Genomic DNA, 27,161 nt, shown 5'->3' with positions numbered 1-27,161 from the left:
TCAGCCAGCGCTGGGAAGAGTGCCTGGCTTTGCATGGTTCACATCATCCCCGTGGGGGTCTGCACAGCCAGACTTGATATCAGTGGTCTCTGGCTGCAACACCAGCTGGAGCTCCTCTGGCTGCTGCTCCATCTGGGGACTGGCTTCCCTTCCCTTCCCCCACTGGACATGACGGGGGGCAGCAGAAGCATGAAGTGTGCTGCTCCCCTCCCAATTGGTAAGTAAGAGGATTGGCGATAACTAGGGGATTCTCCTGCACACCGCTCGCCCCCTCAATTGGGAGGGGCAGTGGAGTGCTGGGAAATCCCCTTGATATCTCTGATGGCAGGTCAGAGGGAACCAGGGGATTCCTCTCCCTGCCTCCTCGCCCGGTAGCCTCCAGGGCATGGCTTGAGGAGGGGCAGGGCCCATGGAGGGAGCCCAAGGTTCTGCGGGCTGGAACCCCCACAAGGCTGGAGTAGGTTTGCAGGCCAGAGTTCCCCACCGCTGGTGTGGGTCATTTTCAGCAGAGCTATAGAGCTGAGTTTCATATGGAAAGGGAAAGGTTCCTCCTGTGCAAGCACCGGGTCATTACTGACCCCTAGAGGGACGCCGCTTGCGCTGGCGTTTTCATGGCAGACTGTAGTGGGGTGGTTTGCCATTGCCTTCCCCAGTCGTGACTACCTTTCCCCCAGCAAGCTGGGTACTCATTTTACCCACCTTGGAAGGATGGAAGGCTAAGTCAACCTGAGCCGGCTACCCGAGACCCAGCTTCCACTGGGATCTAACTCAGGTGGTGGGGAGAGTTTCGGTTGTAATACTGCCACCTACCACTCTGCGCCACATGAGGCTCTAAAGGAAAGGTTCCTCCTGTGCAAGCACCAGGTCACTGCTGACCCCTAGAGGGACGCCGCTTGCGCTGGCGTTTTCATGGCAGACTGTAGCGGGGTGGTTTGCCAGTGCCTTCCCCAGTCGTGACTACCTTTCCCCAGCAACCTGGGTACTCATTTACTGACCTCAGAAGGATAGAAGGCTGAGTCGACCTGAGCCGGCTACCTGGGACCCAGCTTCTGCTGGGATCGAACTCGGGTCGTGGGGAGAGTTTCGGTTGCAATACTGCCGCCTACCACTCTGCGCCACACAAGGCTCTGAGTTTCATATGACCTCATGCTAATTTTCTGTCACTACTCTAAGGTTTAAGAGAACTTCGGCTATTGAGCAGTATAGAAATGTAATAAATACAGTAAATAAAATTAAATAATTTATGAGAAGGTATATCCTCCTGATGTCTGTAGTTAATGCAGCCTTTGTAGTGCATGGGTTTCCAAGCTCTTTCTGGGTGTGAATGTTGCTCCAAGGGTACAGAATGCTGTGGAGCTTCAAACGTAGCCCTACCGCTGCATGAGAGTTGATGATACGTCTACGTCCCTTATATTTGCTCGTCCCTGATCAACCAGGACTTGTTTTCATCTCTGTTACTGCCTTTTCCACCATCCATGTACTCTCACACTGTTTCGGAGTGCAGCAGCTGATTCAGCCCTTCTCCCCGTGCCCTTTGTTCTCGCTCCTCTGTGTGGGGTTCTTGGGGTGCCCTGATTCAGGAAACCCTGCCATAAAGAGTGGCCCACGTCCTCCTACTCTTTGCTGCTGCGTTGATCATGTTGATCCAAAGTCTTGTTCTCAGATGACTAAGTAACAACAGGATGCCATGTCATAACGCCTGAGAAGTCAAGTTTGGATTTGCAGCTGTGAGCGTGTGTGTGTGTTTAAATAACCAAGAATTTGGGCTTGAAGAATCTTTACCATGCAGGAATCATATGGTTCCAAAGCCTCTTCCTTGGAAATAATTTCTTGCTGGGCTAATTAGAACATCTTGAGGGCCAAATTTATGCAAGATCAAAACGCTGAAAATGAGAAATAGTTGGAGCTGTGTTGCCTGTCCTGAGATGAGGGACTCTTCTTGCGTTTGATGCGATGTTTTGAAATGTTCACCAAGAAGCTGATAATGTGTGACAAACCTTGGTGTGAAGTATGTGTGTTTCCTTTTCTTGCAAGCAGGAAAAAAGAACACCTCCTAAATTTGGCTGAGATACTTATAGACTGATTTGCCTTTGTAAAACCACTTTGATTGTAATAGTATGGTCAAGTGCAGCAGTGGCCCACCAGTTTGACAAGCATGTTCCAAATCAACATGGCAGAATGAGAGATGTCATTTCAGCGCACATTACAGCCCTTACGCATCCTTCTGAGCTTGGTGGTTTTGCCTCTAGTTTATTGAGCCAAAGATTAAGTAGCAGCATAGCATAGCAGTATCCCATTCCTGGGTCCCTTGAGGCTCACAGGCAAAACTGGTAGTAAGTTCAAGGCAGGAATGCCCATCAAGGCTGGAAGAAAGTAGGACCCTGGATAGCTCCAAGTAGGGGCCTGCTGGCTGGAACTCTCTCCTACTAAGACAATAGGAGGATGTTGCCTCAGCAGGTAGCTAGGGCCAACTGAAGCCTTATGTAGGCTGATAAGGCCTGTAGTGTGGTCAGCTCTGCCCCTCCTAGACGAGTTTACTGGATTGTTAAAGGGCCCTCGCCTGATTTTGTAGGCAGAGCCAGGGGAGATGGAGGTTCTGCCAGTAATTCATCCTCTGAGCCAGAGGAAGATTGCAAGGCTGTGTCCTCTGACTGGGAGGGCCCTGAATAAGGCACTGACTGCCTTGTCCCTGAGGAAGTAGTCTGTGCTTGTCCTCATCAGAATCCTCTGCTGCACACTGGAAGGCATGAGGGCTGGGGGTCATGACAAGCAGAAGCAAGCAGAGTCAGGTTGGAGTGTATACCATGGACAGACCCATGGGCCGTCCTCTCTTGTCCAGAGGTGCCCTGATCACCTCTGAAGCAGCTTGGCCATCCCTGGTCTTCATGATCTTTGAGAATGGAAGCTGTTTAGTAAATGTTTCTCCTTAATCCGAAATATGGCTTGCATTTGGCAGGCATTTGCTCTCCAGCCCCTCCGTTGCAGTAATGTATTTTGCACTTTGATGATGCTTGTGAACATAACTATTTAGTGTGAAATGTGATGTGATGCTTAAACCAGGGCAGATGAAGCATGGTGATGGCAATTGGTCTAGAATGGCAGCGCTTGTCATTTTGATTAGATGTGCACATCTGCTTGCTCTGGATTGTACGTGTGTATTCTAGGATTTAATCATTTTGACATGTATGAGATTCTTAGAGCTGGTTTAGTTAGCTTAATTGTAAATCCTGTTTAAAATGAGAAATTAACTAAACTTGGAAGTAGTCAACTGCCTTTATATTCCTCCACCATTAATAATTTACTTGTGCAATAAAACTATTAAGGCAGAATCATAAAGTATGTTATGCCTGGCTGCTGTTTAGAGATGTGAAGGCCGGGAAAAAATGAGAAAGAATGGGGGGAAACCAGAATTTTTTTTAAACAAACATTTTTCAAGGGACGTTTGGAAAAATTGTGGGACAACAGTTTTTCCCTGAATTTTTCTGTTCTTTGTCCCAGTTTTTCCCCAAGTCTTCACATCCCTACTTCTGTTATATGGCATCTTCAACCACATGTGTGCTTTGTAGTATTAAGGCCATTTATGCGTCACAGCAAGGGAGGAGAGGTTTTGCTCCCCTTTGTAAACTTCTGCCTTAGCTACAACAGAGGATAGGACTGGGCTATATACAGTTATGTTCTTTGGGATCCTTGGATGTGCATCAGATTTAACATACAACTTTCAAGCATGAAATGTTGTGTAGTTTTCATCAATGGCAAAAGTGCTGATCAGAATGAATTCTTAGTTCTATGAGTTGAGCAAGATGGGGTCATGAATTCCTGGTGCTATTTCTCTTCTGTTTTCTTTTTAGCTATTACAGTCTTGTCATGTTTCTTAAGTACTTTTGTGTAACATATATATTTAAAATGTTATTAATATCCTGATTTAGATAGGGTTCCCACCGGGCTTCACTGATTATATCCATACCGTCTGGGCCATTCACTAGGTTCTTGTTTAACATGTTGAATTTGCAAATGATTTACAGGATTCTCTTCCATTTTATTTCATGGCAGCTCTGGGAAGTAGGTCACTCTTGTTTCCATTTTACAGAAGGAGGACTGAGAGATGGAGATATTTCCATAGCCTCACAAGAGATGCACAGCAGCAGTGGAAGCAGTGTGTGTGTGTGTGTGTGTGTGTGTCAGAAAGAGAGAGAGAGAGAAAGAGAGAGGGGGGGGTGAGTAGATCTGAGGGAGCATGCTGTCTTATATCTTCCTAAACAAATAACCTCCACTTCACCATAATACCCTAAGAATTTAAGATATTTATTCTGATTTGTAAGTTTTATTGATTTCAGATGGATTACCACCAGGTAGGTGCGCTTAATGGCGCAATCCTATGGGAGTCCCATAAGCCTCTGAACTTAGAGGCTTACAGGCATCCAGTGCAGAGCAGGAGGAGCGGTGGAGGTGATTTTCACCTCTGAGTTCCTCCCACTCTGTATTTTGGCTAGATTGGCTTTTTTGCCCATCTAGCTGGGGCATGTCAGAGCGGTATGGAAGGAGACTGAGAAGGCCTCGGGATATGTTGTATCCCAGCTTCCCCAGTCCCCTCCCTTTCCTGCCCATTGGCATGCCCCCTTTACCCCCTTTCTGAGGTTGCCTGCATGGTTCTCTTCTCACCGGCTGAGAGGGGGCAGGGAGTGTGGATTCCTGGATTTCCAGTTGGAGTGCTGTCTCCGACCTCAGATCCAGGAATCCGAATTATCCTATTCCCCCCCCCCCCGACTCTGTCTAGCGACCATAGGATTGCTCCCTCCTTTAGGGCTCTATTTATTTTTACATTTTTATAATTTTCTGGATAGTATGACTCTCACGCAGTCTAAGATTAGGCTGATAAGAATTAGTGCTATAGATTTCTAAAAGTGGCTTGATCCTCCGCTTGTGGAACAGATTTTTATGAGGGCATGATATTGTTTCAGTCTATCTGTGTTTCTCTAGTGCAGACTTTTCCAGCATAGAATGATAGAATTGGAAGGTGCCTTGGAGGGCATCTAGGCCAGCCCCCCGATCAATCCAAAATCTACAGTGCAAGTTGAAACTACATCGTCCCTGAAAGATGGCCGTCCAGCTTCTCCTTAAATACTTCCAGCAAAGGAGAGCCCACCACCTCCTGTGGCAGACTGTTTCGCAGTCTAACAGCTCTTTAGGAAGTTTCTCCTAATGTTTAGCCGAAATCGACTTCCCTGCAATTTCCCCCCGTGGTTCTAGTCCTTCCCTTTGGAGCAACAGAGACCAGAATTGTTTTTACCAACTGCTTCTTCCCTTCTACAAAGCAAAGGTAGCCATGTTGACGATAAGAGAATATCCAAAACCCATGTTGCTGTAATACCTTAATTAGGCCAACTAAAGGATCGTTTAAAAAATGATGCAAGGTTTTGAGATTCCCAGGTCTCGTTCAGGCAAGATGTTGCTTGAGGAAGAGATCTGGGAATCTCAGAAGCTCTCACAATTTGGAGGATGATCTTTTAGTTGCCTAATTAAGGTATTACAACAACATGGATTTTGGAATTCTTCCCTTCTAGAATATCTAACTTGAGGACAGATCTGTATTCCACTGTTGACAGTATGTAAACTGACATAAGCCAAAATAAGGCATATAACAATTGGTGTTTTCAGTAACGGCATGATCTCTGCTATTGCTTTTTCTCCAGATCTGAGTGAAACTAGTCTACAGTTCTAACTAGGCATTTCTGTATCCGGTGTAGAGTTAAAGGTTCCCCCCCCCTTTTTTTTTTTTTCAGCCAAATATGACCTAAGAAGCACAGGCAATGCAGGTTGGGTGCCAGCTCTTATTTTTTCTAGGAATGGTATTCAAGGTGGGTGTTGAGTATGCATGACATCTGGTACAATAGAAATAAACTTCTAAGCTTGTGAAGAATGAATTTCTCTCACAGTAGAGTAATTGCGAATACATCTAAGGTGGGGTGGGTGGGGTTGCGGTTTGAGCATCATAACCACTTAATTTACAAACTAAGGACCAGTGGGGGAGGAATGGCTTTCTGCAGCAATTCTGTTTTTGGGTGGTGGTATTCTGTTCCTTCTGACAATCTTCTCACACATCCGTTCCTTCTGCTTTGACCCATCGCTTTGTCGCACTTGATTACTTCAGTATCTGCTCCCCCTTGTCAGGCCATCTTTTTCTATAACCATTTGTTTTCTTCTGCATAAATTTTATTTTTTTCTGCCTCCTTGGCTTTTCTATTTCATTCAAGCTATGTCTGTCTCTTCTCTTCCCCCCCCCCTCTGCCCCTTTCCTTTCCTTTCCATTCTTTTTCTCCCTTTAGTATGTTTACTTTCTCCCTCTCTCCCTAATTACTGCCCCAGGCTGCATCTCTCCTCTCAAACAAAGAGGCCAGGTTAATGCCAGAACTTAGTGTTGGGACTTAAAAGTGAGACAAATTTGCCTCTAAGTACTGATTAATTTAAACCTCTGAGACCCTGAATTGTCACAGAAGTTGAGGAGCTTCCAGCAATATCCCTACCTAGAAGGAATGCAACCTGAACTGTACTGCAATTATTGGTCATCATTTGGGATATTTACCTGGGGAACCAGAGGCCCCCTGCTTCAAAGATTGTATGTCCGGCTGTATATGTAAGGTTTTTTTCCCTAAGGGCAGGATGTGGAATTGCCCTCCATGCCTTGCAGTTGCATTGCCTTGCAAAGCAGAGATGGGAGATGGATGGATGTCCCCCGTATCTGGCTCTCTACCTACTGGCTAGAAATGGACCTTATTTTGCTGGGCCACTGTTGGGAATGGGGAAGCTTTGTTCATCTGCAGCTGAGCCACTTTAAATTGAGAAGCTTTCTTCTCTTTCTCTTCCTTAAGAGCTGGTTCATATGTTCTGTTGGGTTGTGGGTTTCCCCCCACTCGGAGAATTGTCCACTTGCACGAGTAATGCAATGTCAGCCAGAAGTTCTCACTTTAGGCTCATTATTTCTATGTACTAGAATGTACATAGTAGAGCTCTGAGAAATTAGAGAAGCTATGGCAGCTAGGTTCTGTGGCAGCTTTCCCCAACCTGGAGCCCTCCAGATGTGCTGGACTACATGATGGGAGCTGTAGTTCAGCATGTCTGGAGGGCCCCAGGTTGGGGAAGCCTGCTTTACAGTACTCCAGAACTAATTTAGTTTGTCTGTCGTGTCGGGAGTAAATAGATGTAGGTCTGAATTTGGGATCAAATTCAGCTGACCTGAGGGTTGACCACTGCACTTTGCTGTTGTGTAGCACCAGCTGCTGACAAACGACTGAGCATGGCAATTCGTGTGTCTTGGCTGAGGCCCTTGGGCAGATCCCATGTCTCCCATTCATAACTTAGTTTGAAAGAAGATGAGTCTGGAGGTAACGCTGGAGGTAAGGAAGGATATAGTATGAAATGTCCTTTAATGTCAGGTATGTTCACCTTATCTATGCAAAGTTGAATCTAGAACGTACTTTCCATGAGAGGAAGGGCTCTACTCGCGTGAGGTCCCTCTGCCCGCTTTTGGGGGGAAACCCGCCTCAGCCCCAAGCCCCAGCTCACCCCATTCAGCAGGGTTTCCTGACACTCTGTGTGGCATTTCCAGGGAGCTGGAGGGGCTGCTGTGGGAAGGAGGGGCTGGGGGAGTCCACTTCCACCATCACAGTTGATTCAGTGTAAATATGGATCCAAACCATATTTTACCTCCATAGCAGTGGATAAGCCCTTCGAATCTCCATTGCCTTGGACTGCATCTTTGGGCATGGCTACCTAAGGAAATATAAGCCAGAAATGCAGTTTTACAAACAGAATGGAAAGTTCTGCTTCTCTGCCACAGTCACCTGATGGTCTGTGTTTTCACAGGTGCTCTGAGATGTGTAATCCTTACATAACCTTGTTCCTTATTGCAGTGTTGGCTGAACCATGCAGGAGCCTTTTCATTCTCCATTGCTGCTGCTTTCCATGCCTTTTTTTTTTCTTAAACCCTAATCCTGTCCTATCAGGTTGCTCTCATCCTCTCTTCTTAAAAAACAAACAAAAACAACTCTAGTTTTTCAAACATTATAAATATAGTTAAATGCAAATGTAAATGATTTAGGAACATAACTTGGTTTGCTAAAGACTTCAGTGATGTAAATCAAAGTATTTTAAAAAAGACTTTAATGAGAAGTTAAATAAAAACAAGTAGATTAAGGGAGCAATCCTATGGCTGCTAGACAGCAGTTAGATGGCCAAAGGATATGCTGTTTTCTGGGTACCGACCTCGGAGCCCGCGCTCTGAGGTCGGTTCCGGGAGAACCAACCTCCCCCCAATTCCGCACTGCCTCCGAGGCAGCGTGGAACAACCCCATCTGCACTCGCAAGAGAAGCGCAGAGTGGTCAGAAAGGGGTGTGGCTGAAGCCATTCTGGGGCAGAAAGATTGTAATTGCCTGTATGGGGAAGGAGGCTGCTACAGCAGCCTCCTTCCACGCTCCATCCTCCTGTGGCTAGACAGCCGCAGTTGGCTGTCTAGCTGAAAAAGCAGAGCAGGAGAAGCACGGAGGGAACGGTCCCCTCTGTGCTTCTCCTGACTTGCTTTGGATAGGCGGTCGCCTCCAAGTTTGGAGGCGGCCGCCTATCTCCATAGGATTGCTCCCTAAATGTACTAAACTAATTCCTTCTTTGCTCCTAATCCCTTGCTTCTACTTGCATCATCCCAGTTAACAGACCGAGGATGCAGTTTTCTACCTGCTGCTTGGACAGTGGAGCTTCCCTTTATTCTACACTTGATGTTCTTGTGCTTTTTCCTCTTCAGTCTGGAACTGGTGCCTGTGTACATCAGTGATTGCATTCGTGAAGTGTTGACTGGGCACATGACTTCCGTACACTTCATAGTTGCAGGAACTTGTTCTTTGAAAGAAGATTAGTTTCTCGGAATTCCCTCGAACACACCAGTTGCCTTGATGCAGTTTTGTAGCTGCCTGTAAAAATGAATCACATCCTTGCATCTGAGCTCTTAATTTTTCGATTTCAGTTGTAGCACCAGTACTAAGTTTTCACTGTAAAATTGAAAAGTAAGCAATTCTTGTTTGTCTGGCCTTCCGCGTGCTTTGATTTTGCCAAGAGTGGATTCAGATGGTCAGGACTTAATGATTTCTTGCAATAACAGTGGAGTGGGTGGGGGTTGTCTGAAAGTGGTCCCCCGGCCCTGGTTGTAGGTAACCTCTTTGGAAGCTTCAAATTGAATTAGGGTAGCTTTAAGTTGAAAACAAAATTAAAACAAAACACAGCTTTGCCCAAAGCTTGCTTCCTATCTCCAGTGCACTGCTGGTGTTCGTGTCTGCCCTTGCTTTGAAGCAAGTAAAAAATGGAAGGTGGAAAGGGTTGCGATGGGTTGGTGGGCCAAAATAAACCTCTCTAATAGGTTGAAAGACTAACACATTTATTTTGACATTAGCTTTTGTGGACACGGCCCACTTCATCAGATGCATCTGATATTTTGCTACTCAGGTATCTGACAACACCCTCTGAGTGAGAACACAAGAATCCTTCTGGGATGCCCTCTCTGGGGGGACATGCCTGGCATCCACCAGCTATTAGGTGCCAGGTTAAGACATTTTTATTTATTCTGGCAGGGAATTATGGAAGTTGCAGTCTAAGGCATCTGGAGGGCACCAGGTTGGGGAAAGCTGTTCTAACCTATGATAGGTGATTCTAAGAACAATGGTGGAATACAGTATTATATTCTGAAACCAACTGCTGGCATGAAAGAGCATTTGGGAAGCAGGAACTTGGATTCTGTCTGGTAGCTCAGTACTTCATACCAGTGTTTGTGGTGATGATCTCCATCTTGAGGCTCCACTTAGCTCCAGTTACAGCATATCACTCCCTGGCTGTGTTTAGATGTAACCCTAAACCATGGTTTAGCATTATGAGAATGAGCCCTTCTCATAATGGAGCCTTGGATTTGTGCTCTTGTCTGGTGCAGCCAGGGGGACGTGATCAGAAATGTCCACTTCCATCTTTGAATGACCCACAGTTTACCACATCCAAATCCTAAACTGTGGTTAAGTTTAACCATAATTACTTGAAACAAGCCAGCTTCATATACTGGATTTGGAAGATCATGACAGGAAAAGAAGCCATTGTGGCTTTTCCTTCCTACCCTTGCACGTGCGATCGCCATTTGCATACAGCATGGGTTGGCATGTTGTCCAAACCCAGTGTGTGGCACGGCGGGTGTGGCTTCGTACCCACCTCACAACCCACAACATGCAGTAGAGGTTGTTGGTGGGAACAAAGCCCCTTCCGCCCTGCCAGTCACCAGGTTCTGATTGTATGCCAACCCGTGCTGCATCGCGGGGGATTATGCAAATGGCGGTCGCACGTGCAAGGGCAGGGGGAGGAGCCACGATGGCTTCTTTTCCGATTTGATCATCTGAACAAACCCATTGACTAGAGTTTGAAGTTGGCTTGTTTCAACTAACCTTAATCAAGAGTAATTATAGTTCAGTTTCAGATGAATTGTCAATCTGTGGTTAAATTTAAAATGCACCAGAGGAGGAGGGAGGAGTGTGTGAGCCCCAGATCAGCCAACCTCTGCATTAGGGCATATTTAGCAAATGAATACAAATGTTTGTTTTCTTTTAAGGCTGCTTTTTAAGGAGTGTGAGTGAGTTAGTGTGATGCCTAATGAATGAAATAAAACTAGTCCTGTGGTTTAGCTGGAGATTAAAATAATCTGATTCAGGTTTTTGAAGTCTTGCCTGCTCACTGAGCCTCATCTTCCCATTTGTCATTCTTAGTTTTTCCTGCTGTGTGTGTTTAACCCAATAAAAGGCTCAAGGTGCGTAAGAAGTTTTCTTCATTTGGTAACAGAACCCTCTGATGTCTGACGTCATGTGTGGCGGAGACACAGACGTGGCCAGACCTAGGTCAAATTCCTAACACTGTCTCAAAATATCGTGTCTCTTAGCTTTAGAAAAAAGCAAAAACCTGCAATTTGCTTCCTTTTGCGCATGAGCTGCCAGGAAGTTTGGAAGATTGCCACAGAGTGTCATCTGTTTCCTGAATGCTTAGTGCTGCAGGAAAACTGGTGCGTGGTACTTGGAGGAGGAGGTTAATGGCAAAACTTGGGAGGCCTTGTGAGGAATCAGAATAAGCAGTTGAGCTTAATTTGATAGAGATGGCATAAGGTACAGAAGGAGCTCTCCGTAGTCTTATAATCCGCAAATAGCGCCTACACTGTAGAAAGCTCAAGCTCCCTCAGTACCTTGGAGTGCTGCATTATAGGGACATAGGAAGCTTCCCTGTACTGATTCAGACTGTTGATCCATTTAGCCTGGTGTTGTGTTATGCGAACTGGGCCAGAGTCAACAACAGCCCATCATGGTTAATTTACCCATGAGGAGTTGCAGCGGTTCCCTGCTGCCAGTATGAATATGCAAGCCCCAGCCAGGGGTTGGCCTGGCTTGTCATGTCGTCTGAACCCGGGTGGTGGGGCTTATTTGAGGGTTAAACAACCCTTGCATAACACTAAAACAGACCATGGATTATGTGAAGGTTGCTTAACCCACAAATAACCCCCACTACCCCGGTTTGGACGACATGACAAGCCACAGCCGCAGCTTGCATACTCATAATGGCAGCCAGCATGTGTCGTGGTGCCCAGGGGGTTAATTACACCACAGTGTGCTGTCACATTGTCCGAACCAGGTTACTGATTGGCAGCAGCTCTCCGGGGTTTCAGGCAGTCATTTTTCCAACCCTCTCTGGAGACGCCAGGGATTGAATGTGGGACCTTCTGCTTGCCAAGCAAGTGCTCTGCCACTGAGCTGTGGCTTCTTCTCTAAAATATCACAGAGCTGCCAGAATCACCATGGCTTTATTTCTGCATATGCATGGAGAACCCCAGGACAATTCTGTGTAGTATTGTGATGTGTATGGGTGTTCCTTGGGTGGAAATTGTGTGCTTTTTGTTGCCTCTTCCTTAGGTAGCTTTACTACCTCCCAGCTTGTACCAGCACTCTGCACTTGCTCCATCTGCCTTTCTCCTGCAAATACTCTCTTGGCAAGTGCTTACATTGCCATCCCACTGTAAATCCACTGATGCTGCTAGGAGAGCCAGGCAGAGTTCCACAACTCACCTTGATCCTTCCGAGTACTCTGGCTTACCCAGACTCCTCGTGGGAGGGTTCAGGGCCGCTCGCTGCATTCTGGGCTTCGGAAACAGCATGTGATTCTTGCCACCCGTAAGTGTCTGCATGAAGTGAAATTGATCCCCTCGCCTCTCCCAGTTCTCTAAGTGCTAGGGACCTCGAAGATGGCATCTGACTCCTTTGCTCAGTGCAAAGGGATAAACCCCCTCCCCACCTCAGTGCTCAAAGGACTTGGGGGAGACTTTTTCATTGCATGCTGTATATTTAGATACAAGCAGTAGTTACAAGATTTATGGCTGCTGGTATTGACCTGACAGCTCCATTTTGTGGATTCTTGGAGCCAGGTAAGAAAGGAGTATCTGTGTGGGGTCTACAGTATGACAGCATTAAATTTCCAGTCGTAATCTAATACATGCACATGATAGGAAGTATAGAAAGCCTAAAACCGCAGAATATGGAGCTGATGTGTAAGCAAAAGGTTTGTAGCAAGGCCAACTTGAACTCTGGTTTTGAAAACCCTGGGTTTGAAAAATCGAAAGAACTTGTTAGTTGGAGGAAGCGTTTTTCTGCTTTTACCTGAAGTTCCACTGTTTGGGTGATTCTATTCCCCTCTGCTGAACCCAAACTTTCATATAAGGGAAGGAAATAGCAGTCAGGGTCAATTTTTTATGTTGTCAGAGAAATACCAAACCTTTTGATGAAGCAACCCTGGTTTATGTACATTGTGCAATTCAGTCAGTTGCACAATTCTTCTTTCGAATGTGGAGTTTCGTTTGTGAGGGGTATGGAACAGGAAGGATGTTTTAAATGAATAAAATGGAATAGGGAAAAGGGGCAAGGGGCAAGCAGAGAAAGAAATGGAAACTAGAGTTGACCAGAAAAAATAATACATACAAAGGAAAAAGCCCTCCTATGGTGAGGCAGATCTGTGCATCTCTTGTCACCAGCCTTAATTCAGCCTGACTCCGGCTGTTGGGACATCATTTAACAATATGCTAGAGGGAGTCCCAGCAATCGTTGAAATGGAAATCCTCTAATAGTTTAGCACATGGCAAAGAAGCTGTGTGCATCTACAACTACATGGGTGTGAGAATAGGCTGTGCTTTTTCTGGTAGCTGATACATGTAGATGAGGTTGTGAGAATAGGACTTTGTTTCTGGATTCAGGAGACCTCACAGGCCATGATTCTACAGAACCCTCATGCCAGGGCCTTCTTGCGGGACAGAGTAATTGAGTGATGCCTGTCACACCTCCATTATGACAGTACTTATTCTTTTGTCTGCTGTACGTTGGTTACTTTCCCGGATAGGTAGGAAACAAATTTTCAGTGAGCAACTAGACGGTGGCATATCTTGCTCCTCCTTTACCGTTGTCTGGGCCAGACTGAGAGTCAGGTGAACAAGCAGGTTGCAATGGTAAAGAGGAGGAGCAACTCCAGGGAGCTTTTGTCACTGGGCCCTTTCTGGGGCGTGGGTCCTCGGCAGGTGCCTGACCATGCCTACCTTTGATGCCGGCCCTGCTTGGATGCAAATCTGTGTTGGAGTCAATGGGTCTGACTACTTCTCTTGAAGACTGATTAGCCCATTGCATTTTTTCCCGTCAGCCTGTCAAGTCAGGGAGACGAATCTTCCTGGAGAGTGAACTAATCGCAGTCATAAGATGTATTTCTTCCCCTCGTCTACAGCCCCTTTCTTGCCCTGATGGGAAATAGCAGGGCATAAATAGGCAAAGGAAATCCCTTCCTGTTTCCTTCTCTATATGGATACTATAAATTCCATTCCCAACCAGTGAGTTTAATGATGTTCTTTCCAAAGTCATGCTGCTGTGTCGTACATCAAAGCATGTCACCTTGCTAATGGGAAATATTCCCCATGAAGCGGTTTGATGGGGTCATCTTTGTAGCCTCAGCCTCTAAGTTGCTTGTGTTCTGAATCTTTGATCATTCAAGGGCTGCTTCGCATGTTGATGGCAGCAGCAATATTTGTTCATGCATTGGAGAGTTGCTACCAACCCTGGTCTCCCTAGCATATGCATAAAATATGCATTGTTGCATGCATGATTCATGCTTCCATGTACAACATTTTGTATGGCCATGTAAAAAAAAAATGTAATATGTGAGAAGGTAACCAGAGAACTGCTCTCTGGTCTTCAAGACAGAGCTTGATAATACGTTTAGATTGTGTAGCCTTCAAGTATATTGTCCTGTTCTGAGTCTCCTATGTCAAAAGCCAGGTCATGTTTCTGAGAATGCATTTGCTCTTTTCTTACGACCTTCCTTTCCTAAATATTACCTTTTAAGTCTTTCCTTGTGTGGGTCTGGATTAGTGAGCATTTGCTTGTTAAATCCTTCTGCTGCTTGAACTCTTGCTATACTTGACTTGCTCTTTAGGTAATGCACAAGAAGCTCTGAATGGTATGGTTGAGAAACTACCTGGTGTAAATAAAATTAAAAAGTTGTGCATACGTCTGCATCATTCTTCCTTCTGTCTGTGCTGGAACTTCAGGGACCCCGTCTGCGTGATCTTGCATAAAAGGATTTGGTGTTGGCAGCTGAGCTGAGCTCGTTAAAACCTATTGGCCACCTCCTCTTCTTGTTTACTAAGTTGCTCAGAAAAATTTGAAGTATGTTGGTCACTGGAAGTTAATTGATCCCTGATATTACATACGTGTGTGTGTGTGTGTGTGTGTGAGAGAGAGAGAGAATTCTGAGAGTAAAAGCCCAGCTGTATGTTCTTGGGGATCTATTCACCCATTCTTGGATGTGATATCTGTTTCATCCCACCCTCACCCCTAAAAGCTCAGAAGCTTCCTCTTAGGAAGACTCTTGGATTTCTAAAGTGATTACAAAGTCTCTTACTGCTTGTGCAATTCTGGCCCATTTGCAATTTCCTCCCATAAGCATTTCTTCCAGGTGCTCAGCAGCAACATGCATTTCCATTTATTTATTTATTAGATTTATTAGTCGCCCATCTGGCCGGCTACCCGGCCACTCTAGGCGGCGTACAATACAAATAACACAAAATACAGTATAATCAACAAAACAACATCGCTCTAAAAAAAAAAAAACCTAACCCACCCCAAATTCCCGCCTGAACAGCCAACATGCAGTCCTGTGGGAACTCTGTAAAGCTGTAATGTTTGAAAGGCCCTACTTCAGCTATCATTATTTTGCATCTTTCCTCTCCTCCCCCTCTGTTGTGTATGTGAGCCAAGCCGTTTCACCTTCAGATGAAGAATTATGTTGTAACTTGCAGAACAAGTTTCATTGTGATACATCAGTGCTCAAAGGAAATACTGTATTAATGTGTTGCGTCTTACCTGGCTTCTTTGAAAAAATGGTGGGTGGTTTGAACTTAGAAGTGTTACGGAACATGTGCGTCTGTGGAGTTTAAAAGGGATGGGGTGAGAGTCATACAGAGCAGGATGCAGACAAATAGGCCATGCTGGGCAAATTGGAAGTGGTGCAAGAGTTTTTCTCATGCCTTTTCCAACCAACATATCATTTAAAATACTCCTTGCTCTTAATCACAAGGATTCTTAAGGTGGCTAGCAAATGTAGAAATACACCAACTTCCCACGAAAACAAAGCACAGTCTGAATTGCTAGACACTTAAAAGATTTGGGGGCCCAAGCCCACAGAACACAAATCTGTATAAAATGTGCATATGTTGATTTATACCTATATATGCAAATGTAGAAATAATGACTAGGATTTATTTAAATTTCACAGGAGGCAAAGCCAGCAGATAGATTTGTCATCCAAATAATCCCAAATATATTCTTCAGTGAATTTGCACCCTGACCCAGACCATCCCAAACCAATGGGAAACGGGTTTTCTAAGCTTAATTGCCCTGCAGGAAGATATTTGGGGGTGAGGGCCTTCCCCCCCCCAGCTGCAACCCCCCTCGAGAATCGCCTCCTACATGGCAGTTAAGCGAAGAAAAAAACCCCTTCTGTACCAAAGGACACTTAGGGCACTGGAGAGTACATTCAGGGCTGGAGCCCCATCAGTCCCTGCCTAGCTACATGCCTGGTCTGAATTACATCTTTGTGCAGGGGCTTCCAGGGGCTTGCTCTTTCACTGCATAGAAGAGCAGCACGCGAAGTCTTACAGATGACCTCCAGCCTGGCAGGTACCCCTATTCAGAGCAGCTGCCCCAGAGGCCACTGTGGAATGAGTTCATGGGCCCTCCAAGTTCAGGTTTAGGTTGGCTGATGGTGACCTTCCTCCTCCCCCACCCCCCTGTCCTTGGCTGGGCTGGGAGAAGGAAAGAGCACATGCTAGCAGTTGGAACCACATGCAAGTCGATTACTGGTGGAAGAGGATATATGGTGTAGCCTTTTATGCCAATATATGCAGTCAGAACAATCAAATATGTAGAGGGAGAAGTCCTTGGTTTTCTTACATTTATCCTTTCAACATCTTTAAAAGTAGCAATTCTGGAAAGAATTAGGCCAGCATGTGTTGCTTAAAACCTTGCCAAAGCTTGTTCATAAAACATCTTGTGGACAACTTACCTCCTATTAATTAACAGATTGACCACTCTTTCTGAAAAGTCTGAATAGCATTCAGATTGCCCATCCTCAGCTGGTTCATTACTGAAATCTTTTTGGCGCAGTCCTGCTAATAATGGCGTTTTATTAGCTCTGTGGGCCTTTGCAGTCAGCATCCTGAAATGCTCACCACCAACTTAACATAAATTAAATGTTAACATAAGTTGGCTAGGTTCAAATGTATTAAAAAAAATTAAATTACAGGACTCTGGCTTCCCACTCAAAGGGGAGTGCTCAAGGCAATGGCAACTAAATACAGAAGAGATGCAACTAAAAAATAACAATCCCGTAAAATGAATAAACAGCAGAGCAAATTCACCAAGGAATGTAGCAGGGAGGCTGGAATTTGCTTGCATAAACAAACAAGGCTTCATTTGTCAGTGGACTTTCAAGTGAAGTGGCTGGGTAAATCTCTTGAAACAGTGAGTTCCAGCATCTGGGCACTAAAAGCCTTTTCCTTTGTTCCCCCCAACTGCAACTTAAGTCAGCAATGGGGTATACCTCTGCCAGCCAAGAAGGGCCTCTCCACCTGAACACAGGAGGCGGGCAAGACATTATTATTATTATTATTATTATTATTATTAAATGTATTAATCGCCCATCTGGCTGGTCACCCATCTACTCTGGGCGATGTACAGTGCATAATAAGACAGTTTAAAACAATAAAATTCTACAATAAAAACGTTTCCTAAAATACCCTAACCCACCCCAAATCCCTGCCTGAACAACCACGTTTTTAATGCACGACGGAATGCATGTGGCGGGGAGGTGATCATTAAGGTATTACTCATTTTGCAATCATAATAAACTAAGAGAGCAATCCTATCGGAATAGGCAGCTGCCTCTGAACTCAGAGGCGACCACCTATCCAATGCAGGGCAAGCAGAGCACAGAGGGGATCTTTTCTTCCGTGCTCCAGCCAGCCTGCATTCGTGGCTAGACGGCCAATTTCAGATGTCTAGCCATGGGACTCCGGGCGTGGGTGGGGAGGCCAGGTGATGCATAGGAAGTGTCCTACTGACACTTCCCTCCTCCCCGACCCTGAGAACGCCCCCCTTTGTGCCCTGCTCTGCACTGCTCTTCTGCGCGGAGAGCCTGGGGACGATCAGCGCCACCTACAACGTGGCGGGGAGGGGGCAGGGAGGCGGTTTCCTGGGAACCAGCCTAGGAGCATGGGCTCCGAGGTCGGTTCCTGGGAACGGAACAATCCGATGGCTGTCTAGCCGCTGTCTGGCAGCCATAGGATTGCGCCCTAAGTGGAGTAAGTGAGTGTGCAGACTTGTGATGGATCACAGTTTGAGGCTTTGCGCTGTAAGGATTATGGCCAGCCACGCTAAATACTGTGGCATGTTATGGCATGTCTTAGCTTGCTATAGTAAACATTCTGGGACAATTATTATTAGTGAACAAGTAGCTTGCAGACAGATCATGTTGCTATGGTGTTTTGAGAGATTTACTGCAGCTTTCACTAAACCGTTGACAATAAGGGCTAAAGATTTGTTTACCAATGCTGGGTCACGGATAAAATAAAACCTTGACTAGATGTTGCTGGTTTAGTCTGGAGTCAGGAGAGGCATCACAGCTTCCTGCATCTACTGGGAGCAGAATAGGACACAAGGCTTCAAGATCGCCCGGTAGTGTTGCATCCTGGTTTCCATTTACTGATGGCCTAGCATCTATGAATAAAACATTAGCCCTTTTGGTGAAACTGTTCTGTTTTAGCCTTTGTAATGACTGGCAAGGAGTGAAGCCTGCTAACTGTGTATGGTGGCTTTTGCTCAACAAGTGTATTTATAGTGCGTTTATAGTGTCTACTTTTAGTGTATGAATTGGCTTTTGTACTGTCATAATCTATATATTGTGAGATGATCTACACCTTATGTGAGAACATCTAATACGGGGTGAAGAAAGGAAGAAAAAAGTGACTGAATCTCAGTGAAAGGAAAAGATGTACAAACTGAAGAAGCGTAGAGTTGATGCACCACATGAATAGGATATTCAGGGTCAGTTGCACTTATTTTAAACTAATTAGCGAACATCTGCCAGGAGGGATCACAGTTTTTAAAATTCTGATTACGTTTTTGGTTTATAATCTCAACTGTGGATGCTATCTTGTGTGGTGCAATCCTATGCAGGTTTAGACAGAAAAAAGTCCTATAACTCCCAGCATTCCCCAGCCAGCCATGCTGGCTGGGGAATGCTGGGATCTGTAGGACCATTCTGTCTAAACCTGCATAGGATTGCACCCCTAAGGTATTTAAGGTAGATTATCTGCTGGCTCTTTCTTGTGCTGGTTCACGGAAGCTTCCATGCACATAGTAGTTCGGTCGTTCAGAGATTTTTTTTATTCAAATGATGTAATATTAATATAGTAGATGCAAGCATAAAGAAAATGGCCTTAATGTTCAACTAATTTCAACAAAAATATTCTAGTTGCAACATTAGCGCAACCTGTGTTTGCCACAACCAAGTGTTTACTTTCAGTTTGTTTAATGTTTTAAAAGATTACAGTTCTCTTAAATGTCGTGGGCAGTATCCAATGGGGTGCTGCACCCCTTCCCATTCCATTCTGCAAACAGGGCCCCCACTTGCACAACCGAGGTGTAGTGCTTCTGGTAGCAAGTGGAAACAAGCAGAAGCGCTCGTTTCTGGAGCAGGACAGATCAGTGGAACTCTCAATAAGGGAGCTCTGCCAACCTGTCCCGATCCAGAAATGAGCATTTCTCCTTGTTTGGGGGCATTCTCTAGGAAGTGTGCATCTCTGTAGTGCAAGCAGTGGGTCCTACTTGCACAATGGAATTGGCGGGAGAACACAGCATACCGCTGGATACTGCCCGCTGTAATACAACATTAAAAGTGAGGAAACAATTATAAGTAGAAAAAGTTCCCAGAATCAGTAACATCTGTACTAATATACTGGACTTCGTTGTTGTTGTTCAGTCGTTCAATCGTGTCCGACTCTTCGTGACCCCATGGACCATAACACACCAGGCCTTCCTGTCCTGCGCTCTCTCCCGGAGCGTGCTCAAGTCCATATTCATTGCATCAGTGATGCTATCTAGCCATCTCATCCTCTGCTGTCCCCTTCTCCTTTTGCCTTCAGTCTTTCCCAGCATCAGGGTCTTTTCCAGAGTTTTCTCTTCGCATTAGGTGGCCAAAATATTTCAGCTTCAGCCTCAGTATCTGTCCTTCCAATGAGCATTCAGGGTTGATTTCCTTTAGGATTGACTGATCTGACCTCCTTGCAGTCCAGGGGACTCCAGTTGATCTATATTAGCCCTTCCAAAGGAAGGAAAGAGGGCATGTCCTTTGATAACAATTGGGCCACCATCAGGAGTTCATTAGTATACCATTTCCTCTGCCTGGACCTCATCACCACCAATAAATGCATCTTTCTATTGCTGTGTTCAAATAGTTTTGATGAAAAATATTCTGCTCTACACTTAAATTGGAGCCCATGTTTCACATTTCTATACCATGTTGTTTCTTTTTAAAAGAAAACAATTTAACGCCTTGACAATGGGCATTGTAACAATTCATAAGTGCAAGAATTTCTTTCAGAAACAAGAATTAATACATGAAAAAATTCACAAGCCCTGATGTAAATTATATTGTTTAGGTTTCTTGTTGCTGTCAATATGGACTAGATATCTGCAGTCTTTTCCATTAGTCATTTTCAATTCTGCACTTCAGGACCGCTAACTGTGGCATGTTGTAGTCAAAAACATCAGAAGGGTACCAAGTTCCCTACCTCAACGCTGATTGGCAGCAGCTCTACACGGTCTCAGAGAGGGGTCTTTCTCATCACCGGCTTCCTCATTCTCCTAGCTAGTGTTCACAGAGAGCAACGTTCCACCTCCATTTTGTATCCCCTCATGAGCACCTCAGCTCAGAATGTTCCATTCATCTAGAAAGAAAGCTGGGAAGATCTTGCAAGCTAGAACAAAATGTACTTGAAAGTTCCTGCCAAAACTCTCTATTAAAATGGTCCTCTGTACACTGGGATTGGACGTCCTGAAAGCTTTGATGCTCAATCTTCCTCTTGTTCCTAATCTAATTAAAGCAACATATTGGTTGGCTATGGCAAGCGCGAAGATTGCAAGCGTCCTTTACAACCAGTACTTTAAACTCCAGCAAAAGCAGAGACTGCCTCTCCTTTGTTAAGGACGAGACAATCCTCTTATCTTCCGCACATCTGGAGAAATTGCCCTTCCAGGGCCACTCCACTCTTTTGTGAGCCTTTGTGATCAAAGGGTGTAAGTGGCTTGGACCCCCTGAATGTGACACCAAGGACAGCCACCCTGCCTCTCTAGCTTTTGGAGCTCCCAGCTAGCTGCCTCTTCTTGTACCTCAGAACATCTGAACTCCACATGTTTCCAGAAGAAGGTCTTGCTGAGACTAATGTAACCTGACCTAGACTGGAATTCCTGCTTTGGGTGGGGGTGGGGGAAGGAGAGTGAAAGTGTAGTATAATGGCACATCTGCTGTAATTTCAGAATAGACCAGCACTGGCCTTGAACTTTCCTTAGGTCCGCCGAATGCATTCCAGAACGTAAATAAAAATGTCAGTATTGCACCCTAGGATTATTTTCCAATGCTGGCCTGTGGAAATTTGCCAGTGGTGGGCATCCTGTAGACCTCCAGTTGTTTTGGATTATAACTCCCATCAGCCTTAGCCAACATAGCCAGTGGTGAGGGATGATGGGAGTTGTAGGCCAAAAACATCTGGAGGGCAAGAAGTTGTCCACCCCTGCATGACTAGACAATACTGAGCTAGGTGGAGAAACTCATTCGCAGTGTTAGAAACAGTAGGTTTGATCCAGACTTGTATTCAGTGGAGTTCTGCTGGTGCTGGAGAATGGATGAAGGGTGGTGATTTTTACCAATTCCTCCTTCCTGTTGCAGCTCCCTGAAAAGCTGCTCTGGAGGGCTGGGGGACCCTCCAGAACAGCACAGCGGTGGCACTGGGGGCTGAAGGGGAAATTGGTGAAAATCTTTTCCCCTCCCACTGGATTCTCATTCACAGAGGAGCATGTCTGATCCAACCCATTGTGTGAACCAGTCAGTCACCAATAACATCGGCAGCAGTTTCTGGACAAGTGGCAGCACTTTTTTCTGGAGGCCACAGAAAGTGCAGGTCACATCCATCATGGCCTGATTCACGTTGGCTTGTCCATGGCAGTGCGTACCTTGACCAAGTTCAGGACTACTGTCATGGGAGAAAAATGTGTTATGTGAAATGGCCTTAATGCCTGGGCATTTTAAATTTGGTTTGTACATCTCATTATCTTTTCTGCCTCTCAGTTGTTTGAATTTTATTGTTTTTACTGTATTATGTATCTATACTGGATGGATAAGGATGGAGGGCAGTTTAAAAATTCTAATAATGATGATAATTATAATAATGGTGGTTTACCATGAACAAGTACAATTCAACTGTGTGAGTGGTTGAATTGCAACTGAACTGCGTTGGCCCAACAGATCAAAAATACTTAATGCAACAGTCACCACACAAAAAGGAAAAAAATTAATAAGGTAAATAAATTACTTGCATAAAACTAGGGTCCTCTCTTCTGCATCCTTTTCCTGCCTCAGCTCATCCCTTCAGTACAGTCAGCCAGGAAGGCTTAGCGAATTCTTACAGGGATTTTCTTGGAGGTATACTTTCTCAAGCATTAAGCAAGTGTTTTTTCCTTGAGCCTAACATGCATTTTCCTGAAACTGGTTTTTCTGGCCTGTAGTCTTCTTGTTTGTTGCCTTTGCACTGAATCTAATAGAGCAGAGTTGCAGAGCTTCTTTCAGCCAGAAGGTCGAATTCCGCTTTGGGGAAGCTCTCGGGGAAGGCAAAGGGGGCTGGGCCAAAAATACCAGCATATTTTAGCGTAAAGCTCTACCTGCCAGTGACTAAGCCTTAGGAGAGGCATTTCAATCTTTTAGAATGGAGAAAAAAAAACTGCACAAAAGCAGGGATCCACTGAACGGTCGGTCAGTGGAAAGGAGGTGCCATCTTGGGAAGCTGGGTGGGGGGTGTGGATCTGGTCCTGTTCTGCATCCCTGAGTTGGATAAAATGGCTTGGTTTTGAAGCATTGGGTCCATTCACAAAGGGAACAGCTGGTTGCAGTTCATAATGCTAGAATTAGAGTGCACGTAACAGCATTCATATTGCATAAATGTAACAGCAGAAGCGTTTGTTTGCATGTGCCAGTTGATCTTTTTAACCTGCTGTCTTTGCAAATGGTCAACAGAAGCTGCTTTTTGTTGCATGGGGCAGGGGAGGCAAAGAGGCGTATGCACAACACCAAATGCAGCTTAATTCTCTGTGGATCTCTGCTGAACCAGAACTAGTATAAAGTACTCTTTCATTCATGATCTGCATCAAGCAGTTCTTCCTTCTAGCTTGGAGCTCTCGCATTGCCATACCTCCTGTTTCCCCCTGCTAGATATTAACACTTATTGCACGTTTGTGACATGGCTTCCGCATGCACTGGAATAAACTGATCTGCTGGCTCCAGACCAAGAAGATGTTAGGTGTTGGAAAAAGATTTCACGTGAGACTTTCAACGCACAACAGCTTGTCCTTATCTGTGTTTTTGGCACACGTGACCACCCTGTTATTAAAGTGCCTAAAGCACGGTACCAAGACTTAAAAAAACACAGCCCTTGCCTGCAGGCTTGCAGTTGAGTAGACATACAAAAGAAGAAAGGAGAGGAAGTGTTACAAAAATTGTGTTCTTTTCCCTGGTAGACTTTCCAATTAGTTTACCAAGAACAAGAGGAGGCAGAGATCTAATCCAACACGATTTTATTCTGCAGAATAAGGCAACCCTTGGGGCTAACGCTCCAACAAAGGTCACAATCAAGTGATGTGATCCAAAAGTTTATATAGGCAAGACCTTTGGGGGCTGTCTTACACCTGCGCTCTACTAATCTCTTTGTCTAGCTGAGAGGGAAACAAAAAACAGACAGCACCTTTTACATATTTAGGCATGCGCAGAGAGGTAGCCTTGTACCCTAGTAAACACATTCTTGGCATTCCTGAGTCTCTGATAAGGCGCTGTGTCTTTGTCTAGCATGGCATTCTCACACTGAGGTAGAATAGACATAGTTTAGCTTATAAAATCATAGGATAACAGACATACGACAACTGAAATTTCTATAACACTCCCCCCTCAAAAGGCTTTTCTTAAATCCCATACCTTTCCTTGGTCCAACAGTGGACTACACACTTAAAGGCACAAACCATCATCAATAGTATCATAACAAACAAAACTGCGTTGATTACAAGTTGTTTTAACCATGCAAAATCAGGGAGCCAGGAAGTCAACCATAACCAAGGATCACTTGCTCCTGAATAATTCTGTCCAATCATATCTTGTAGTTTGGCAATTTCATCTTCTATGGTTTTGTTTAAATCATGGAACTTTACTCTACACCCTTGCTTCACTAGGGTGCAGAAGCCACCTTGGTGTGCTAAGAGATAATCTAAAACAAACCGATACTGGGCCACTAGCTGGCTGAGATCTTCAATTTCAGATTGCATGGCCCTTACCATTATGGCTGTGGCACTGATGGTCTTTTCTAAACGGCAAGTGAGGCCTAGGATGCTTTTTCTATTTTCTTGTGCAATAATTCCTGGGTATGAACCCCGGGTAAGCAATCCCGTAACTAGCCCACCCCCTACCCTGTTTGGTTCTGAATCTGACAGTTGTTTTCCAATTATTACAGTGTCATCACAGTTCTTACCCATCTGTCCTACAAATTGCCCCATCCTTCCAACCTCTTTCTTTTTCCTTCTAGATTGATGTTTCACCACTTGTACCGGGATGGTGAGATACCCAACCCCTACACACTGGTAATTTCCAGGGTGGTAATTGGTAGCCCATCCATTGAAGAAAAACCACAGATTGGGATCTCTCATCTGCCAACCTGAGCATATGCTACCTATCCCAGAATAACTGGGAGAGAACATAGGGTACTCGGGGTAAAGACTGCCAAAATCAGTGTCACCAAGATTAATGGAAGAAGAATAGGAGGAATTAAAACTTCCCCAAAGCCAAAACCTATCGGTGCACTGTGAATAATTTCTCAACCCATCTAGAAGAGGTTTAGCCTTGTTATAATTATAATTTTATTATTCCAAGCACCAGAATGTTGACAACAAAAACACATTCCCCTGGTGTAAGTCTGGAATTTGAACTTTCGAAACTCAGTTTTGCTCAATTCATCAGGGACTCTCGAGAAGAGAGTACCCTCTTTCTGTAGAGCTCCAACTATTACCTGTGGTTCTCTGATCAAGGCAGGCAACAAAGTGAAGTCTCTGACAGTTGATGGGTGCTCATAGTAAAGAATAGAATTCTCCCCGTTTTGCTTAAACATATGCTCAGCATGTCTCTTAAACCAGTTTCCTTTTATCTGAGTAGGAAGTGTTAAAACAACTAGACTTAAGAAGGAAAGAGTAGCATGCATGTTTAAGCATCAGGAGACTGCTCTCTCCTGAACAAATACTTTAGTCCCTCTAGTGGTTTGCTGCTCCAACGGTGGCCTTCAGGTGGGTCAGCTTCCGGTGTGACCCTCTCTGGTGCAGGTGATGCCTTTATGCGGGTGTGATGGATCCACTTCTTTCCTCCAGCGACTTTTACAGCCGTGTGAGTGGTGAGTAGAACCTGGAATGGACCCTTCCACTTCTCAGTAAGTGGTTCATCTTTCCAGGACCGGATCAACACCTAATCACCAGGACTGAAATTATGCACTGGAGCATCCAAAGGCAAGGATTGATATGGTGCTGCAAACCTGTGAAGACAAGACAAAACAGACTGCAAAGCAGTAACATATTTTTGGATCTCTAAAGCCCCTACTTCCAAGTTTACATTTAAACTATCAGCCACAGGTAATATCCGAGGTGGGCGCCCATATAACATTTCAAAGGGTGTCAATTTAATACTTCCCCTGGGGGTGCACCGTATTCGAGTTAAGGCGATTGGCAAGGCCTGTGGCCATTTCAACTTAGTCTCTGAGCAAATTTTAGTAAGCATTGACTTTAGGGTGCGATTCATCCTCTCAACTTGACCTGAAGATTGAGGCCTCCAAGGGGAGTGTAGTTTCCAGTTGATTTGTAGTGCCTGAGCCACTGCTTGCGTCACCCGTCCAACAAAATGGGGTCCCTGATCCGATTCAGTTTCTTCAGGTAACAAGAACCTAGGGACTACTTCTTTTAACAGGATCTTGGCTACTATTTGTGCAGTGGCTGTGCGAGTGGGGTAAGCCTCAACCCACCCAGTCAATTGGTCTACTACTACTAATAAGTATCGATATCCATGAGTCCGGGGCAACTCTGAAAAATCGATTTGAAGTCTTTGGAAAGGATAGTAAGCCCATGGGCGACCTCCCATTTGAGCTGGGGGTTTGGACGTCTTTGGGTTATTTTTGAGGCACAAGGGGCAGTTAGCCTCCGCTCTCTGGGTCTCAACATACAATCCTGGGGCCACAATGTGTCTCACAAGCAAATCCCCCATTGCAGTTCCTCCTAAATGTGTAGCCTGGTGCAAGTCTCTCACTATAAAGCTCAAGAGAGGCTTGGGTATGAACACTTTGCCTCCTGGGACTACCCACCATCCATCTTCAGTTTGCTTTGCCTTGTATTCAAGAGCTCTCTCATGCTCAGCTGGAGAGTAGATTGGAACCAAATCTGTACTCAAATATGGGATTAGGGCTCCTTCGTAATGCACTTCCTCACCTCCCATCCGTGCGGCTTCCTTTGCAGCCTTATCTGCCAAAGCATTGCCTCTTCTTTCTTCGGGATTGGCACTCTTCCCATGCGCCTTCACGTGCATCACAGCGACTTCTTTTGGCTTCATCAGGGCATCTAAAAGTTTCATGATCTGGGATCCATTTGCAATCCTCTGTCCTGAAGCAGTAATGAAGCCCCTTTCTTTCCACAGCACTCCATTTGCATGTACCGTGCTGAAAGCATATCACGAATCTGTAAAGATATTTTTTTTTTTTCCTTCTCCTATTTCTAGGGTTCGAGTCAAAGCTGTTAGTTCTGCTGCTTGTGCTGACCAATGGCTGGGAAGATGCTCTTTCCATAAGGCCTTCTCGAGAGTTAGTACTGCACATCCTGTGTATCTTTTTCCATCTATCACACAGCTGGAGCCATCTACAAACACCTCAAGGTCTGGCTTTGGTAATAAGGAATCAGTGAGGTCAGGCCTGATCAGAGTCACATGACTAAAAATCTCTAAACAGTCATGACAATTTAGATCTGGCTTAGGGAGCAAGGTGGCAGGATTCAAAAGATTGCTCTTCTTATATGTGAGTCCTGGGCTTGAAAGCAGGGCAATCTCATAGCGTGACTGGCGTGACGGATTCAAAAATTTATCTCCATTGCATCCCAGGATCTGAGGTACGCCATGAGGAGTATGCACCTCCATATCTGCTCCCATGGCAATTTTCTGGGCTTCTTCCACTAAA

General features: G+C 45.1%; 2 protein-coding genes across 3 annotated transcripts in view; one reads left to right on the top strand and one right to left on the bottom strand.

Annotated features, from left to right (window-relative positions):
- LOC146359048 (uncharacterized) lies at positions 1 to 25,301 on the bottom strand. The gene is given in 10 exon segments (XM_084829610.1): positions 1 to 162; positions 369 to 551; positions 7,702 to 7,767; positions 11,250 to 11,338; positions 15,454 to 15,514; positions 17,713 to 17,805; positions 19,279 to 19,338; positions 21,761 to 21,899; positions 23,888 to 24,818; positions 24,821 to 25,301. Coding segments are annotated over 10 exon segments (2,121 nt in total). The 5' UTR covers positions 25,158 to 25,301.
- The window catches only part of WDFY2 (WD repeat and FYVE domain containing 2), a 74,369-nt gene that overhangs the window by 2,507 nt on the left and 44,701 nt on the right, over positions 1 to 27,161 (top strand). The window contains exon 1 of one of the 2 annotated variants that reach the window (XM_084826473.1): positions 5,503 to 5,521. The exons of the other annotated variant lie outside the window; for it this stretch is intronic. The gene's annotated coding sequence lies outside the window, so the exon portion shown is untranslated. Of the gene's footprint in view, positions 1 to 5,502; positions 5,522 to 27,161 lie in introns of those variants that run through there. 2 annotated transcript variants of the gene reach the window in all.

The sequence above is a fragment of the Heloderma suspectum genome, chromosome 1 (genome assembly GCF_057233095.1).
Source record: "Heloderma suspectum isolate Gila_16-S chromosome 1, 16-S_ref, whole genome shotgun sequence".
Classification (NCBI taxonomy): domain Eukaryota; kingdom Metazoa; phylum Chordata; class Lepidosauria; order Squamata; family Helodermatidae; genus Heloderma; species Heloderma suspectum.
Note: the sequence above shows the minus strand (reverse complement) of the source record. Positions and strands in the feature narration are given on the sequence as shown.